Raw genomic sequence first — 18,046 nt, 5'->3', positions numbered from 1 at the left:
GTGACATCACTAGTTTTCAGTATAGAGCTACAGTAATGAGGAAATAAGCCCATTTAATTTGTTTTCCATTTTGTTTTATTGGATATTCATGCTCAGTAAAAGGTTTTAACCAATTCTGTGGTTTTGGCTGTAGCATTTGTTTGTGATTTTGTCTAACATTGTATGTTTTATCAATTCCAGAAGAATTTAACCTTATCAGGCTGCTAAATAAGGACCTACATTGGAATTTGCAAAACTGACAGATGAACAACTGTTAAAATATAGGAACAATGACAAAATCTTTATTAAACAATGCAAGAATTTACAGACATACAGACATTTACAGGATTTTCTTCATTAGAAAAGTGTCAGCTCAGGCCAGTCCCAATGATCAACAATAGTTTAGGCTACCAAACACACACACACATATTCAAACAAACGCACACACACACACATCATATGAATAAGTAGACAAAACTGTAGCCAGTTTATATATTTTGTATTAGATCCCTCCCTTTCTTTCTAAATCTCTGGGTTTTTTAACTTTGTTTGACCTCCTCTGCTCTAATTTCTTTCCCACAAATTTTTGTTCGGGACATAAGTTCAGGTTGATCAATTGAATTAATGTTTTTATAACACAGGTGATGAAAAAAAAATCACAAGGAGACAATCATAAGCAACCTATAATACATAAAAAGTGCATGCTCTATCATCAGCTGAAACATTTTGAAGGGTAATGAAAGAACTCTCTGCAGTTGTTTACATGCATCAAATGGTAAGTAAACTCCATTGCAAAAGTAAATATGTAAGAGATACTGTAACCTAGTCTAAAAGTTGTGACGGTGTACAGCAATAGTAGTTAAAGCTTATATTTCTACTAGTCGAATATCTCAATGTATCCGTATATCAGGTCAATAATGGCCTTGGATTAAAAGTGAGAACCTGGCTAGTCAGTGTCTTCAACTGCTGATATGATGGAATTTTTTTTTAAAAAGTAATCCCTGAAATATTAAAATTTTCTTTGCACATTTTTGTAATCAGTGAACTATAGGAGTGGTTTACCCTGCCAGCCTTACAGTTGAATAGAAGTGATAATTTCACATTCCACATTTAATATTATTTACATCTGAGTTTACACCTCTCGGTCATTTTTTAATGTATGCCATGTATGATAACTGTCAATTAATTATTATTTATTCCCAATTATTTGCTATTTTACATATACTTTAAATCTGGCTTGAATCAGCTGCTGCAAATGAAGACGTTTCCTTCAGTGGGTGTCAGTAAACACAGCATAATCAAATGCACACACTGATATGTAAACAAATAACAATAAAACAGTAGATGTGAAAACCAAAGTGAAGGCTTCATGTACACCAAAATGCTTCTTGAATTGTGAGAGTTGATTGTCATGCCAAACAAAGATGAATAGCAGAAAATAAGAAAATGCTGGGAGGAAAATGAGCCCTGATATACGAGTCTAAATTCTGCTTTCAAGGGTCTTTTTGTGCCAAGAACAACCCCAAAGAAAACTGTTAATACTGCATGTAATTTTTACTGAATATGTGCACAATATCTGTACAAAAAATACTTAAGTGTCATTTTCTCAAAATATCGGGCATAATCTGAAATTTTGAAGGCCAATACATCAGTACAGTATTGACCTTTAAAAAAAAAAAAAAAAAAAAGTACCTGGTATCTCCTTGGGCACATACTGCACCATGGATTTCTTATGTTGAAGATTAACCTTAAACTACCTAATAAAGCCTCAACATTCAGATTTAAAACATAATTTGTTATACAATTTTCTCTTCCTCGCCCATTTATTCCACCTCTCTCCTCAGTAAACTACCTACTGACGTAAACATGCCGATATAATGTTCATTAAAAGACAAGAAATCGTTACAAACAACAAGGGAACAAAGATAGCTTCTAGTGAAACGGCTGTAAAAACATTCATAAATTCCCAAGCTGTTGAAGCCTATATTATATATATATATATATATATATATATATATATATATATATATATATATATATATATATATATATATATATATTTTAGTATGTGTGTGTGACAGTGACACAAGGCTTGTACGGTTCGATTCCTGAGAGCTTTTTGTCGAGGGGTACAAGATGTCTGAGTGTGTGGAGGTCTTGTGACAGTGTGTGTGTGTGTGTTCACATGGTGCAACACTTGTTCTTGTGTGTTTGAGAGTCTTTAAAGCGGAGTCTCTGCTTGGATCGATATTTCTCCAGGTAGGTTAGCTGTTTGCTGTTGATGGCTCCGCGGCGTTTCCTGAAACACACACACACAGACAAATATTGTATGGTGAAATTCAGTGGTAATACAATTTAAAATGCTACTTTCAATGCCTCTATATATACTGACATCTTCTGTATATCCCATCCCTTATTATGCAATCCAATTTGAAATTTTAAAAATCCTTCTCCATGTCATCTCTTTGTATCTCCTTGTATATTTGTTATATATTCATTATGGGAAACTGGGAAATCAATAAGGCATTTTTATTAAGGTTTCTCCCTGACATTTTATATATTTACAGTTGAGAAGGAATACAGAATGAAATGGCAAAGGAAGAGGATGAAAATGAAAAGAAGAACTCTACATTCTCACCATAAAAACAGTCATGCACATGTATAAATTGTATTTGTGGTGTAAAGATATACTCTTAAACCGTGTTAAGCTTTCTTAACATATTACACAACGGTTTCTTTGTATACAGTATAAGATTTTTTTTAAAAAGACAAGAATGTACTGTTTCAGTTGTCCTAGCTGTGAATAATGATAATTTTTTAGTGCATTATAAAAATGTTTCATTCTTATGTGCTTTATTATATGTATTCATAAAGCAAAAGAGGTCCGTGATACTGAATTATTTCTGCATGAGAATAAATATACAGGATGTAAATGTACTCACTGTCTGATGAGTTGAATAGCGTCTTCATACTTCATCCCACTCTCTATCAGAGCCAGAGCGACCATCACAGGAGCCCTGTATGCACACAAACACGAGTTGAGTCTGACGTCTGAGGAAAAACAAATATAAACTGTCTACTTCAGAAATGCTGCTGCAGATTACTAGCTACAGTTTTTCTTTTCTTTTATAATTATAGTTTTCAGCTTTTGTCTTTACTAATATGATTTATTAATTCCTTCTTTGTGCATACTGTATGTGTGCGTGTTTCATCTCTTTAGATTCAGTTCACACTCTCTTAAAAAGGTATGTGCATATTTTTTTTTTTGGATGTGTCTCCAACCTTCCCAGTCCAGCCACACAATGAACAGCCACACAGCATCCTGGATCCTCCTGAAACTTCTTCTTCAGCAGACTCAACCAATCATCAACCAGCTTACTGGGGGGTGGGGCTCCATCATCAAATGGCCAATCCTGAGAGAGAAGCAGGACAGTGACTACTTCTGGCACTCTGTGTTTTGTTACAGGAAGTTTGTGTGTGTGTGTGTGTTTTCTCCTCACCACCACAGTAATGCCATCTTTCTCCAGCGGCGCTTTGTCATAGGTGATGTCACAGACTCGAACCACTGTGGTGGCACCGTATCGCTTCAGGTCCTGGAAGGGACAACAGTGGTAGGAGATCACAACCAGATTCAATTTAGTTAAAGTTTACATGTCATCAGCAAGGGAAACTATATATATCATATATACATGAAGTATGTGTACATGTACATTTGTATCTTTCCTTAATGAAGAAGCTCCTCAGTGTGCTGATGTGTTTCTTACCTCTATGAAGGAGCTGAGTGTGCTGTCTGTGGGGTTGTGTGTGATGAGGAATCTCATGTTCTTGTGGCACAGTTCCACTGGAGCTGGACGGTTCATGGCGGCCAATGTGACCTTTGAAATCCAAGGGTGTCCTCTGACCTTTGAGTATTAGCAGTTAGTTGTTAGTCATAAGCCCAACATCAAGGAGAAATATACTGAATATAACAAAAACCTGAACATAATTTCAAATATTTGAGCTATATTTACTGAACCTTTTTAAGTTTCTGAGACGTATGTTTATGCAATAAGAAGTTAAAGAAAATCCCCACATGGTCTTTAGGAGCTTAAACTACATAGAAAAAGTGTTTTAACCTAAATTACCTTAAAGGTAAAATGTGTTTTAAGTCACAGTATACTGGCAATAATCTTGAAACATCACAAAACAAAATGTGACAAGTTCACATATTGCTGTCCTTGCATGTGAGCCTCACACAATGTAGAGAAAAGGCTTGTACTGGGCCAACAGTGTTGAGAAAGAAATGCAATGCAGCAGTTAAAGGCCTTACACTCTCACGGCACGCCCTCACAGCTGTTTTCACTTATTTGCTTGATTAGACTTTGTCTAAGCACTGCGTGGGCGGGTACAAACCACGCTTGATTGACATCTCACATCTTTATCGTTCTTATTGGTGCAGTGAGTTTGGTGACCTCATGTGATTTGCAGTACAGATCCATCCAACTTTAACCTGGTCTAATCAACCAGAGTGAAAACACCTGTGTGCATGGCCTTCAAGAGAAATTAAATGGAAAAAATCATCTTAAAATAAAATTCAGGTGTTATTTCTATTCCTGATTTTGGACTGTTAATAAATTTGTAACATTCTACTGGTGGGGGCTAATTTTGTAATCAAAAATAATTAATGCAGTGTTAGTATGTAGTATACTGGGTGTAAAACAAAAACATAAAGTTAGTCACCAGATTACTGTCAATGGAGCAGTGTCTTTTCTTATCTTGCATTGCTCTTGCTCACATTTAAAGATAACAGGGATGTGATTGTATTTTAGGATGGAATTTTAATTTCAGTAATCTTAAATCAAGGACTCACATACCCCGAGGTGCCTCCAGCCACTATTTTAGTAAGAGTGCTGATAAGTGCTATTTGGGCGATATCACATGCAAGTGAACAAATAAGGAATGCAACTAACTAAATGTGAATGAACTAAGCCACTGAAGCCAGCAGGCATAAAGGAGCTTGTCATAGTCAATACTGCATATTCATATCACAGTAAAGCATGTAGTAAAGGAGTTTTGCAGCAACAGGTTTACACTTCCCATGAATAAAGGAGATGGATTATCTGGCCGCATTACTCTGTTTCTTACAAATACTGATGTTTTCTGTTCTGTTGATGTGATGTGTTAGATAGAGTATCCACCTGTGAGATAATTATTTCAGCCAGTTCTAAAAAACATGAAAAATGGGGAAAGGTTATAAACAGACGGGTGACAAATTTAAGGAAATATTGAATAACAGATTGGAGAAACATAACAAATGCAGATGCTTTAATACAGGGGACAAGGGGTGGCTGAATGCTTTGATGAGTATGAACATGATGTGGATCATATGCTTGGCTCTTTGTGGTCACAAGATATTAACCGTGTTGAACACCTATGGAAGATTTTGGACCAATGTGTTAGACAGAGCTCTCCACCAGAGTTCAGACAATCCATGTCAAGGAGAACTGAAGCAATTCTGGAGGCTCATTGTGGAACAACACCTTACTTACTACTAAACTTTGTTGTTTTTTCTTTAATTTGTCACTCATCTTTATTTCTCCACAAGTCTGGGACAGTAGAAAGCTATTCTTGGTAGGCAAAGCAAAAGGTTTATTTGAGTTCACATTGACTTAAGTATTAAAATGACTAATATCACAGAAAACCTATAACGTGTCTCAAAGTGCAGGAGTTAAAAAATGTTGGTGTGTCCCTATATTTAGTCAAGATCTGGTGACCTGTCACTCCTCACCTTAAGCTTCAGCTGTAGCAGTTAGCTGCTGTTTCTTCAACTTATATCAGGTCTCCAGGTGATTCTTAACTTCCTGTTTGTTGTGTAACTTCCTGTTGCGAGACCTTGCAGCAGTTCAAGATATTTTCCCAATTCTGAGCTCCAGCTGTCTGGAATACTGTTTTATCCCATCAGTTGACTGTATCCTATAGTCCAAGAGGCAACAGTGTGTCAGTTCTCTCTATCAGTGTCTTTGTTTTTCTGTATGATTGTCACTGCTTCAGTCCTTCTCTGTCTGTCTCAGTATGCTGTCGCGTTCCTTCTCTCTCCAGTTAGTTTCCAGTGTCGAAGCTCCACTTGTTACCCCATGAGCTGGCTGGTTCAGAGGGCGAGGGGGAATGGTTGTTCAGGGTTTAGGGTCCCAAGACTGCATGGTGCAGCTTCATCCCAGATAGGGTCTAAATGTGTTGGGCGTGGCAGTAGTCACCACTCCGCCGCACAAACTCCATCAACCAGCTATTCTATAATAAAAAACACACACACAAAATCTAACTCATTAAATAACACACTTTCAGAAAAGCAGAAATGAAAACTGTTACAAACATGATTTCTCAGTAGTCCAGCATTTGGTCTAGGTAGCCCCAACAACCAAACATACTAATGACAACTATCATGAACTGTAAAAAGAAGACTACGTAAAGGCCAGCTAACGGACTAATTCACAGAGATAAACACATAAAAAATGCACACATGAACATGTACATATATACATTTTAAATGATTTTAATGAAGCCTATAAATACATTTATAGCACCTGCAGGAATTTTCTCAAGAAAGTGTGAAGCAGAGGTGAGCAAGCTGGGTAAGCCACCCAGATCTTGACACATCTTGTCTTGTGATTAGATGACACACTAATTAAATATATGCTATTTTCTGTTCTTTCCCCCTGAATGTTAATGTTTTACAGCATAAAACTATATTGTTATGATGTTAGCAGAGGTGATCGTTACTTAAGGCCCACAAGAAAACACTGCGAGAAATCATGCAGCATAAGGTAAAATATTTTTGGATAATAAAAAACTACAGTCCTAGGTGGTTTAATACTAATGAAACCGGACTTTTTGATCCCTGTAATAATTTAAAGGGAAAACTCAAAACCTATTCAAAACCATATTCACAAGTAACTTCTGATTCTGCTTTGTCTGAGAGGGCTTATGCAAAATTATCTAAACTATGAGTGAGTTCCCTACACTGTCGCTGAACCTTAACTCTCTCAAATTAAACAACCACATTGTGCACATTTGTACAAAAAGTGTTTTTCTTCTTGCAGGGAGTGGATAACAAAGCTGGGCGACAGATGACAGATGCAGCATGAGCTAGAAAATCTAATACATGATGTGGCTCACAAAATGTGGAAAAAACTGTATTAGATTAGCCTGCGCAATGTCAACAAAATCCAATTTGGCCTGAAGAAAAAAAGAGACAAAATCTGAAAAGTATTGCGTCTGTTTGACGTAGTCTAGGAGGATTTCTGTCTATAATAAACATCTACACAATATTTAGTTCTGGCCCAACAAGGATTAATTTGGCCTGTCTGGGTGTTTAATAGCTTATTTGCCCTTTGCTCTGATGTTAAAGTAAATTAACATCAATTACATGCTCTATTTGGTTTAATATGTTCACATCTGCTACATTCAGTCCAGGTAAATGTAAAGTAGTGAAAGGATGAGGGAATTATAATGAGGCTTCCTCAAAAGTTAATGAGTTATGTTATACAGACTACTTAGAAGGTCTGTTGCATTTTCTTAGAACACAAAACAAAGCAACTTTACTCATAAACCTATTAAAATACAATATTTGCATTTGCAAAAATTCAGAAGAAAATGCAGATTATCTTTGGCTGTAAGATTGTCTACAGTACAGTAACAACAAGTGTTGTTTTGATGGAATTTTAATCAATTTGAAACATAGTGGGTGTTTAAAATCTCCCCTTCCAACTTGGTAAATACAGTGTATTACAAGAATACAAGTACAAGTTGGAAGATACTTCAAAACAAGTCATGTGATTCCCTTATTATTGACTGAGAAAGTGTCTCATAAAAATGAGAGGGGGGGTTGAGGGCGATGAGGAGAGGTGGTGGTGATGTAAACATGAAGGAAGGTGGTCAAAGATGTAACCCTTCTCCCAGTCACGTGCAAAAACACTCAGACAAACAAGCAGGGAAAGCCTAGAGGTAATCTGGGTAATCTGTGGTCACCTCTTCACCTCAGCTCTGATGATACACACACACACCCACTACCTCTCTGTCTTCATAATCACATGCCGACTTACCCGCTCAATGTTCCAGAAGAGCGCGGTCTATTCCAGGTTACTGACTATCTATAATTAGGAAATTATCCTGTGTTGCCACTAATAAGGATAGAATCATTTTCCATTCACTCAAGTCAAAATCTAAATAGAACTTTTTACGATGCTGACTTTTATAGAAATGTCATCTCTGTACTTTAAAGCCTCATATAACACAAGCACAACAAAATATCAACCACTGAGACAAACAGGCTAAAAACTAATTACTATGTATCACACAAAGCATCATGACAATAGGGACTGTCACACATGAGACAAAGCAGTGAATTCACTGAAAGCTCTAAAGCATCTAAACATTAAAAAGAACATGCTAACTCTTTACAAGTACAACTGCAGTCAGTTTAGACATTTAGCTGACATCTATTTGCAGAGTGACTTCATATGAAGCACGTCAGGGAAATGGCTAGACAGCAGCAGAAAGTCCAATTAAAACTGTAAAGCCGATCTTCCCTGTTACCTTAGAGCGCAGTTTAGTTTGTAAAAACAGGTGCATCCACAGTTGGTCATCACAGGCAAGTTAAAAATGGATCTGAAAATTACTTTAGAGCCGCGTTGGGCTGCCAAACTTGTCTACAGTGCCTGCAGTGTAAGGCTGAATGAAACATTAAGCTTGTGGGTTAGTAGTAAAGACAACAAGAAGGCAGGTTAGTAGTAGCTTCAAGTAGGATAAATCCTGTTAAAGTGCACGCATCTCCACTGACTTCCAGTTAACACCCACTGTACAGAAGAGGGTTTCTGTAGCAGCACAGATGACAAGTCACTCTGAAAAAGGAGATGTGCTAAATGCTTAAACTTGAATTATTTCTGTAAGCCTATACAGCCTTCCCTCTTACCTCAGTGGATAGCTTGGCTGCTGAACAGGGAGATCCACAAACCCCACTGACTGGCAGTTACGCCAAAGTCCTGCAGCAACAGCAACAGCAGCAGCAGCAGCAGCAGCCCCTACAACAGTTTGAGTGCTGACACCCAACCAGCTGACTGCCTGTTATAGTAAACCCCTGTAGGCACTGAATACCTGCAGCTGTATTTATAGCTGTATCTGTACTAGCGGCCGATTGTATGACACATCAAATTTTTCCTCTCCAATGCTGGTGCATCTCTGCTGTCTCACTCTCAGCTTGTTCCAGTGAAGTTCACTGATTTGTTTGATCTCTAGTAATGCTACTGTGGGAAATGAATTTCTATAGAAATTCTCTTCAGTTGCATTTACATCCAATATCAGCCACATCAAGTTTATCTTCTCAAAAGTTACAAAACCTGTTCGACACCACCATCCTACCACGCTGCTGGCCAATCAGAAATACTACTTGATTATAAGAACAAAACAGCAACATACAGGAATATTTGTCCTTACCGCTTAGCTCTTGAATATCATCTCCAAACACTCACTAAACATCAGTTCTTCTGTCTCGTTGCCACAGTAAAGTCCAGCTGCTGTCAAGCCTTTTTCTGCTACGACAAAAGCAGCAAAAACTGAAGTCTATCTGCAACAACCTGTAGCTCTGTTCCACTACAACACTGAACTGTAAACCTCTCCCTGTCCTCCCTGCCCCGAGCTGGTATGCTCAGTACCAGCTGAGGCGTGCTGTACTGTATGTGCCAGTTTGTAGCTCTACCTTGTTGTAGCAGTGCAGTGTGCTGGGCTGAGGATCTGCAGTGAGCTGGTCTAATCAGGCTGAGCGGCCATCTGACCCTGACAGCCCTGTCACCACCAGAACACTCTACAGTTAATGCTCTTAGAGAGAGGAGAAGAGCCCCCCCTCCCCTCCACCACCTCCTCCTCCTCCTATTCCTCCTATTCCTCCTCTTCATCCACTCTGCTCCTTTCTCCCTCCCTTCTTCCAGCAGTGAGTAAAGACAAGGTGCCTCCCCTCTCCTCGCCCTTTCCTAAAGGCTGATAATCACAAGGTTCAGTCAAAGAAGTCAGTAACTGTGTGATTTGACATAGGCTGGTACATTAGAGCACAATAATACAATTGATGTTCACATTTCTCTCAAATATCACTAAAATAATTTGTGCAATTGTTGTGTTTCCTGAACATTTTCTGTTATAACATATCTGTCTGGACCTGCTCTTGCTTTCCCGTCCTCCCTGCTTTTCCTCCCCCCATTTTCCCCTCCCTGAACAAACTAAAAATAGACGGTCTTTTGAGCTACCAGACAGATTGGACAAGTCAAACCTTTGAGTCCCAGTTCATGGAATTAACTTTCTCCCTAACAGATAATAGTGCCAAGTGGTTTGTTTTCCTGCAGCCAAATGATGAAGTCACCGTGTTGTTGCCACAGGGCATCAGGCAACATGTGCATCCAAAAATAAAATGGAAAAGGTAAATATTGTCAGACACATTTCCCAAATTAACAGCCATTGATGCAAGCTTCCAAAAAATCCATGCAGCTTTGGGTGTTTTTTTTATTTTAGGATTATTTTGTGAGTCCTGTGCTTTATCCAATTTGTTTACAAGGTTATGGTATGTATGTGAGTCCAGAGAGTCACAAGGCAGTCATACTGTAGGCACAGAACAAGCAGGGGCCTCACCTCACTATCAATCACTTTGAGTGGAGGTTAACATCACTGTTCAACCACGCACAGGGCTTTAAAAAACACCTCTTATAGCTAAAATTAGCTGCAGCACTACTTGGATGGACTACGGGATATTAAATTAAATTTTGAATGAACACTCTGCTCATAGCCGAAGTATTTTTCTGTGTATTCGTGTGCTCTCTCAAAGCTGGCGCTGTGTTTGTTACATGACTTAGGATAATACATTTTCCACCCAGAGTTATCTCACTTTCAGTCTTATTTTGGTGACCTGCCTCCTTTCTTATTTCATATAACAAGTGTAAATATAGACAGAAGCAGGTTCCAAACAGTGTGACAAATGAAGACCTTCAGGAGGAAGAGGAAGATGGAAAACGAGATGACATAACTTTGCATTAATGTCTTGTAATGAAGACTTTGACTTCAAACAATATCTAAATATAGAGTAGAAGTGAATACTGCTCATTGACATACTGTACATTACATGCATTTTACAACTTTTAAAGCGCAGGTGTTATCAGTATGTATGTGAATGCAGTGGAGAGAGAGCTGAACATGGGGGGAGAGATAGAGGTGTGACACGCAACAAAAGGTTTGAAGTATGTGTCCACTAACTCTCTTTTATAGCATGAATGTCTTTTAACAGCTGAGATTACAAACATTACCAGAGTTATAGATATAATAAAGGTTATTGTGTCTGGTTGATTTCAGAGTAGTAATTTACTAATAACTCTGAAACAAATAATTGCATCATACAGGTGATCAGTATGGCATAATAATTATGAAAAAACTGGTTTCATAGGTTGAGTTATGAATATAACAGAAGACCACAATTACAGATACAATCAAAGTGTCAAAGTCAAATAGTTTGATCACACAATTGGCAAATTTTGACCTGTTTTGTACACATCATGTTTCTGTCATATTCAGCCAGGACTTAGTTTAGTTCCCGTTTTATTTTTAGATGTCTTCTCCTTGTGTTTTTTTACTTTCATTTCCTGTGTTTTCTCACCTTTGTTGATTTCCTCATGTTTCACCTGTGTCTCATTTCACTCACCTGTGTTTAATCAGTCTCTGTGTATTTAAGTGTTTCTACTGTTTAATTGCCAGATTGTCTTTGTCATACATTTTGTAAGTCAGACTTTTAGCCATTACTTGTTGTTTCCCTCGTGTTATCTCAGTGTTCCTAGTGTATTTATTCTTAGTTTCCCACTGAGCTTTTCTTGTGTACGACCTGTGGACTGTTTCTGGGCTTTTTGCCTTCTGCCTTTTCCCCATTTGGATTTGTTTGCAACGCGGACTGACACTCTCGTTCTGACCTTAGTAGTAGATTTTTGCTACTGCCTCATCCTCATCTGACTGTTAGCCTGATCTTTTTTTTTTTTTTTTAATAAACAGTATTAATAAACTCATCCCTGGCTCCCTTTGTAGTCCTGCTTTTTAGTCATTCACCAGTGTACAAATGTGACAGTTTCATACTGATTTGTGTGTGTGTGTGTGTGTGTGTGTGTGTGTGTGTGTGTGTTATGTAAATTATGCTACATTGTGACTTTGACTTTGAAAATGAAGTGCAAATTTCAAACAGGACACTTGTGCAGATTAGTAAAGAAGAAATTTGGAGAATATTTGATTAAACTTATGAAAACTTTTTAGTGTTTTGAACCGAAATGTATTTAATTTAGTTACTTTTGACTCCTCTGTGCGTCACCAATAAAATATACACAAATATACACCTGTGACATCATGCCACCTCTGCTTGTGGTAATTGTTTTTCAAAGCCACATACTCTCAACCTCTCAAGGCTCTATTTGATCCTACTGCGGACCAGTCAGTTCCAGTTTACCATCTGTTTCGATGCTACAAACAGCAGCGCGCTGGCCTAAACATGGTTGTTGCAATGGTTTCTGGAAATGTGAGCTGACACCCTGTAGGTCAACCATCAGCTGGCAGTCTTGTGCTTTTTGAGGAGCCTAAAGGACACTTCAGGCACCGGCTGTGGCCTCTCTCCCAGATTCATGAAAGTCACAGGCTGCCAGCACAGACCTCAGCGGTGAATCCTTTTACCACAACTACAGGGAAACAGTCACAAAGAGCTTAGTCTTATTTTTATAAACCTAACATTGTTGATGCTGATGGTAATTATCAGTAAAGTAACAATGAATAGAGATCATTTATAGCCTTTCAGTGTTGACATCTAGTCGTAGCTCTAGCAATAGCATAATCAATGTGAACACTTTATGTCTCTTGATCTTAAGCCAAACCTGTCAAACCACACCCAGGAAAAAACATTTATCCTACACAACATTCATATGTTGTCAACGTGTGTGTATTATGGGTATTTGTGTGAATTTGGTACAAAAAAGACTAATTTTGAAAGATATTGACTTGATTTGACTAATTTGGATGACTGAAGCCTTATATTAACTTCAAATAACCTTTTAAATATTTTTTTTCACAGGGAGGCTGTGAACTTTGTCCACCATTGCTTACATTGTGATCTTCTAATGTCCAATATGAACCTGGGGAATTACACCAAGAAAAACGTGTCAGTGTTCCTTTGGGCATCTGACTATTATTTTAGGACAGACTTGAAAAATTGAAAAATTTAAGACTTGACAGCCCAGCAAACTAAAATTTAGGTGGTTTAATTATGGATTAAAATAATATATATATTAATACCATAAAAAGTCACAGATGCTGCTTGCCAAGGGTCGACACGGTTGCTGGGGAAAAAAAAGTCAAAGTTAAACACTGTCCCTCTGTTTTGTAAGTGTTTGTTAGTTGGAGTTGTTTCTTTTTTTCCCCCTGTTGTTGATGAACTAGATTCTTCTTGGTAAGCTGTTCTTGGCATTGTGTCATGATTGGAGCTATTTAAACCTCCTATCGCCTGTATTGAGGATCTCTAATCTGGCTCAGTAGCTCCTAGCCTCACTGTTGTATTTCTGTCTGATGAATACAAACATAGCCGGCATTAAAATAAAATTGGCTGGCCTACAGTGTTATAACCAGAGTATATAACTCACAGCTGCTACAGTACTACAATGACTATTACAGCTACTATGATAAATGCTCTCCACTACAACTGTCAATACTATGGTAAAACTAAGAGAAATAGTGTTTATTTTACAGAGTAATTACAGATGTTTATCCGCTAACTACATAGAAATTATGTTAATTTGTCATAAATCCACCTCCAAACAACTGATGTCTATATACATTTAGTTCTGTGTCATTTACTCTTAACAAAGGGCTGAGGTGGCAGTGCAGCTGAGTTTAACATTTACAGTGATTTACCATGTGGATATATACAATTACACAGTGTGTCTCACTGCCCCGGAGCAGTTTGTAATTCTGTCCCACAGGCACACTACTCATGCAGCAGTGTGAAATACTATGTAATTCCCAGAGCAACTCGTAAGAAACTGGATATGAAAAGGAAGCATAGTTTCTCCCATCAGTTATATCTATTAAACTGTAAGCTGCCATTTGCTGTTAAGATAGAAGATGTCAGATTTCAGTTTTAGGGAATGTAATGTAGCCTGCAGGTGAATCACTAACATGCTGGGGGGGTCTTTTGGGGATTATGCAGATGCTCTTTTAGGGGCTTCCTGTTTAGAGCTGTGCTAAAATTTTCATAGATATATTCCTACAACATATCTATTTACAGTTGCGCCTGGCTGTACATCTTATTGTAGCTTAGGTGGAGGAGTCTCGGATGTGTTGCAAAGTGGTTTAATCTACTCTATGTTATAATACAGTACAATGTAATACAAAGCGATATGATGCAGTACAAAGAGATATATGAGTACTCGGTATTATTAAGTGTAGTGGTTGCCAACTCGGGTCAAGATGCAAAATAAATCTGAGGGGTTGCAAGAAGATTAAGAGGATAGGAAAAGGCAAAAAGAAAAAAAAAACATTTATCCTAAACAAAATTTAATTTATATAGATTCCTCTAATCTTTTCAGGTTTTTGGTTCTCTGACAGTAATTCAAATAAAACAGGGAAAGAATATCATATCTTTTGGTAGACCTGGTCATAACTTGTAGATACATGGAACTGGTGGCAATGATTCACAAGTAGATATTGCGAAGAGCCAAAAAGATTGGAAACCACTGACCTCCGAATCATGCTCACAGAAGAAGTCAGACACACACACATACACACTTTCACAGGACTAGGTTCACAGAAAGATCACACGCACACACACCAGCACACACACACACACACACACGCACACATGCATGCACGCGCACGCACACACACACACACACATACACACGCACAACAAAAACACAAACGCACACGCACACACAGTCAAGCATGTGGCAAGCAGCAGCAGCTGCTGTGTATATAATTAGAGTGTTTTGAAAGCTGAGAGTCAGACCGCAGGACTTTCACCTGAAGACTGAGTGGTTACCATGGCAACCAGTTGACAGCATGACAATACAACTTTACTGTGCAACATGATATACGTATCTGTAAGAAAAAAAAATATATATATATGTAAGCCTGGTGCCCTGATGTGAGGAAATTATGAAAGGGCAAGAAGAAAGAAAGTGTGTGTGTGACCTCATGCAGCCTGCAGTTACGGAGGCAACGACCCACAAAATGTCCACAACGTAAGAGGTTATACATCCATACTTATAACTCAACGATCACTTCACCATATGCTGAGATTTCTAGCTTTCAAAACCCACTTTCCATCTCACCGTCCATGCCTTCTGTTTTGGAACAGATACTTCAACACCCACATGGGAATCATGACAAAAAAGCTCCAAATGAGTCTATTACTTCCTTATTAGATCAAACACAAACAGAAAGTTGCTAAATTATATGTACTGTATAGGTCAAGTTAGGTCAAGGTACAGAGCACACAAGTACAGACAGGTGACAAATTAATGGAAAAACTGGTACACGGCTGAATGCTTGACCCTACAGTGAGGGGATCTGGTGGCTCTGTTACGCTGTGGGGGGCATTTTGCTGGCATGGTTTGGGTCCACTTGTCCCCTCAGAGGGAAGGGTCACTGCAAATCAATACAAAGTTGTCCTGAGTGATCACCTTTATCCTATGATGAAACATTTCTATCTTGATGGGAGTGGTCTCTTCCAGGATGACAATGCCTCCATCCATAAGGCGTGAGGAGTCACTGAATGGTTTATAAGAATGAAAATCATGTGAATCATATGCTATGACCTACAGAGTCACCAGATCTCAACCCAATTGAACACCTATGGGAGATTTTGTACTGACGTGTTAGACAGAGCTCTCCACCACCATCATCAAAACACCAAATGAGGAAATATCATTTTGAAGAATGATGTTCATCCCTCCAGAAGAGTTCAGAGACTTGTAGAATCAATGCCAAGGCTGAGGATCACCATTCTTCAGAGCCACCAGATCCCCTCACTGTACGGGTCAAGCATTTAGACCTGTACCAGTTTTTCCTTTAGTTTGTCACCTGTCTGTAATAGTCAGTATCTGGGGCCACTTGAGCTCATCTGAGCCATCATTCAGGCATTTATGTCTAATTATAAATAATAATAAAATGTGACATATGGTGAAGCTGAATTTAGCTCATATCACACATATTACTTGTACAGCTCATATTTCATGTTACTAGAGGAAGTTGTGACAGTTTGTGTGTGAGTAAAGTTAGCAGCAAAAGTTAAAGAACATCAAATAACAAAAAAGTCTAATAGTAAGCAATGGTGATGTCAAAAGCAAGGTTTGTCAGGTGAAAAACAAAGCAGTGTAATGAAATTTTGACCTTCAAGCAGCCAGCTCACAAGCAGCGTCCAGAAAGTCATCATGAAACTCCATCTAGTGGATTCAAGCGGGAAGTGACACAGAGGTGCAGAGTTTGCTCATATTAGGTTGGATGACACCAGGATCTCACTATCAGATGAAAAGTTTGTCTTTGGAAGCTGCAGAGAACACACATATTTCTGAGTTACATTTTTAAATTAATTTCAGCATTAAATGGTTCATGTGTGTGTACCTGAGGTTTTTTAAGGAACTCTCAGTACAAATACTATGTAGATGTAATTGTTGTATTACATATTTTCTTATGTAATTTATTATTTAGCAGAATAGCAGATTGTGGGTGATATTAGTAGGCTTAATTACCCTAATTGACGACAGCAGTTCATTGAAACATGTAGGCTTTATGCCTCAGTCTTGGTGAAATCAGGGAATCAGTGCAGTCGACACAACAAATGAAAGGCAGTTCAATTGGCCAGTGTTGTGCATGTTGGCTCACTGTCGAACTGTCACGGATTACTGGGACACCTGAATAGAACAATCATCGTTAATGTCATTAGTAGCACCTGTGCTTTTCCAACTATGACAAGTCAAAATGTCTGCTGTGACCTTCTTTCTTTTTCTTAAAAAAGAATAAGATAGAATAGAAAAAGAAGAATAACTTTTTTTTTTCGATGTATACAGACCTGATGCAAAAAAATTGTTCTATATATAAGTGTTTTCTGTGTGAGAATCTTATCTTTCAGTTTTGTCATTTAATTGACTAGTAACTAGAGTAACTTATGATTTATCCCTTATCATATTCCTTAAAGGCTCCCCATCAAATAAGGGGTGACGTGTGGGTAGTGTTCAAGTGAAAATGTGACTCAGCATTAAATAATGAAATGTTAATGTTGCAGTCATTTTGCATAACATTACCATCTAGCAGTAGCCCTAAATTCTGTTCTCATTGTGGATTATTGTCAATGTGCATGTTTTAATAAATTATATCTGTTTCATGAATTTTATTTTCAGTTACAGTAAACAGCAGATGTCGTCTTTGAATTGGCAGAAATTCCAGTTGCAGACATACTGAGTATGGATGGAAATAATAAGAACTAGGAGAATGACGACAGGTATACGTATCAGGGTGCTTTAATATGAATTGGTGCACTGACACTGTAATATATACAGTCATTGTAAAACTAAAAGAAAACTGTAAAATACAAGCAAGAAAAAAGATTTACTGCTTACTGTCTTAATGTCACTATTGTTAAATCTCCGTGACACATTTATACATACAAACAGTGCAGGAAAACAGTGATCAACTGAAATTGTTTTGATCATAAAACACTCTACAAAATATAGGACAATGCAGGTCAATGGTGAAATAGGCTAGCAGGCCAGAGCTTAGTCAGGCAAATGGCTTCAGACTGACGTGAGGCTGAGTAAGACCCATCTGCCACCCTCTGCTCTTCAGCCATCGCTAAATGGATTAAAGCTGCTGCACACACAGCTCTCATCTATCTGTGTGTGTGTGTATTTCAGGAAATGGTGGTATTATGTCTTAAAGAAGATGGACGAACCAGTCTGCTTTGTTTCCGCTCAGCCAGCTGTTACTGTCTGCAGTAGTCCAGCTACTAATGTCTAGTCCCTCTATCGACCATTTT

General features: G+C 38.1%; 1 protein-coding gene across 2 annotated transcripts; it reads right to left on the bottom strand.

Moving 5' to 3' along the window:
* Nucleotides 1-2,028: 2,028 nt before the first annotated feature.
* LOC121906087 (protein tyrosine phosphatase type IVA 3) lies at nucleotides 2,029-16,858 on the bottom strand. Of its 2 annotated transcripts, XM_042424754.1 has the most exons (9): nucleotides 16,764-16,858; nucleotides 16,405-16,561; nucleotides 5,747-6,246; nucleotides 4,104-4,665; nucleotides 3,744-3,881; nucleotides 3,480-3,572; nucleotides 3,262-3,392; nucleotides 2,922-2,996; nucleotides 2,029-2,278 (listed from the first exon to the last, which is right to left on the bottom strand). In XM_042424754.1, exons 5-9 carry the CDS (start codon nucleotides 3,837-3,839, stop codon nucleotides 2,161-2,163), a joined length of 513 nt encoding a protein of 170 aa, XP_042280688.1. In that variant the 5' UTR covers nucleotides 3,840-3,881; nucleotides 4,104-4,665; nucleotides 5,747-6,246; nucleotides 16,405-16,561; nucleotides 16,764-16,858; the 3' UTR covers nucleotides 2,029-2,160. The 2 variants fall into 2 exon arrangements, with proteins under 2 accessions (XP_042280688.1, XP_042280687.1); XM_042424753.1 differs by lacking the exons at nucleotides 4,104-4,665; nucleotides 16,405-16,561; nucleotides 16,764-16,858 and adding an exon at nucleotides 9,448-9,807.
* Nucleotides 16,859-18,046: the final 1,188 nt, after the last annotated feature.

The sequence above is a fragment of the Thunnus maccoyii genome, chromosome 10 (genome assembly GCF_910596095.1).
Source record: "Thunnus maccoyii chromosome 10, fThuMac1.1, whole genome shotgun sequence".
In the NCBI taxonomy this organism is placed as follows: Eukaryota; Metazoa; Chordata; class Actinopteri; order Scombriformes; family Scombridae; genus Thunnus; species Thunnus maccoyii.
This window is presented reverse-complemented; position numbering and strand designations above follow the sequence as displayed.